The sequence below is a fragment of the Nematolebias whitei genome, chromosome 15 (genome assembly GCF_014905685.2).
Source record: "Nematolebias whitei isolate Nwh7 chromosome 15, NemWhi1, whole genome shotgun sequence".
NCBI lineage: Eukaryota > Metazoa > Chordata > Actinopteri > Cyprinodontiformes > Rivulidae > Nematolebias > Nematolebias whitei.
Genome location: NC_056512.1, coordinates 20,875,083 through 20,876,395, shown reverse-complemented (window position 1 = coordinate 20,876,395; position 1,313 = coordinate 20,875,083). Strand labels below are relative to the sequence as shown.

Genomic DNA, 1,313 nt, shown 5'->3' with positions numbered 1-1,313 from the left:
ACACTGACAATAATCAATAAACATGTTACAGGCTGTTGTGATCATTGTGGACAATTGGAAACAATAAAACACATTTTCTTAGAATGCAATAAATATAGAAAAAAAAGAGAGTTACTAGTTAGTGACTTAAGTAAAAATAAAAGTAAGTTAGAGATAAAGGAACTGCTGCAAAGATCATCAGGGGATAAAATTTGTACACGCATATTTAAATATTTGAGAAGAACAGGTCATTTAGAAAGGATATAACATGTAAAATAATATAGTGGTACAGCATCTGGCCCATACTCCAATCCAGAAGGTGGCGGTAATGCACCTAAAAGTTGTTTATCAACCGCCATAAACAGACAAGAAGAAGAAGAATCACAACCCCCTCAGTGCTGACCAGTGTTGCCAGGTGTACGATAATTATCGTATTTGTACGACAATTTTGCCCTCTGTACGATCAATAATCCCCAAAAAGGCCAAATATACAATAATTTGACCATTCCGTGAATGTGTGGTTGTAATCGGTTGTCATCAGCCACTCGCAACTGTCTGTCAAGAGTTTTTTTGTGAACCCTGAAGGCATCTGTGTCCACAAACAGATGCACGATTGGCTTGTGACCTACGAGTGAAGGGTTTGCATTTGCCTCAGAACAACGGCCATGATTGGCTGCTAGTCCACTACGCCCGCTCCATGAGTGAGGAAAAGAAAAAAGAAAAGAAGAAGAAGCAGAGCCGGTCTGGAAGCGGACCCATCACTACTATAGTGCATAAATAGATTAGTTATTTTGGTTATGACGGGTGTACGATAATTTCCCTCAAAATACGATAATTTTATGTCTCTAGTACGATAATCCTACATTTTTCACCTGGCAACACTGGTGCTGACCTAAAACCTAAAAAAAGCAGTTTTCACCCAGTCTCCTCTCCTGGTGTCACAAACATAAACTTTTATGGAAATTTATTTTCAACTTGTGAAGCAAAGTAGTTCTGCTCACCCTCTCTGGGTTCTGGATCAGTACCCTTGAACCTGCCAGCGGACCTGGTGTCCACCACCTGGACCTTCTTGGTCTTGATGTTCTCCAGGACGTCTTCATAGCTCTTCACCCATGATGCGTTCAGGGTCGCTCGGAACTCTCTGCTCTCCGGCTTCTTGTACTGGGAGCTCACCGGGTGTCCGTCAGCCTCCCAGTTCTTCATGCCTCCGTCCAGCACCGACACCGAGTCGTGGCCGAACACCCGGAACATCCACCACACCCGGGGGGCGCTGAACGAGCCCGCGCTGCTGGTGTCGTACACGACGACGTGCGTGTCGTTGCCGATACCGAGAT

At 44.2% G+C, this 1,313-nt stretch overlaps 1 protein-coding gene across 1 annotated transcript in view; it reads right to left on the bottom strand.

The window, feature by feature from the left end:
• The window catches only part of LOC119421088 (3-mercaptopyruvate sulfurtransferase-like), a gene marked incomplete at its 5' end in the record, with an annotated part of 2,707 nt that extends 1,396 nt beyond the window's left edge, over positions 1-1,311 (bottom strand). The window contains one exon of the mRNA XM_037688487.1: positions 981-1,311. Within this exon, the coding sequence (XP_037544415.1) occupies positions 981-1,311 (331 nt within the window). The remainder of the gene's footprint in view (positions 1-980) is intronic.
• Positions 1,312-1,313: the final 2 nt, after the last annotated feature.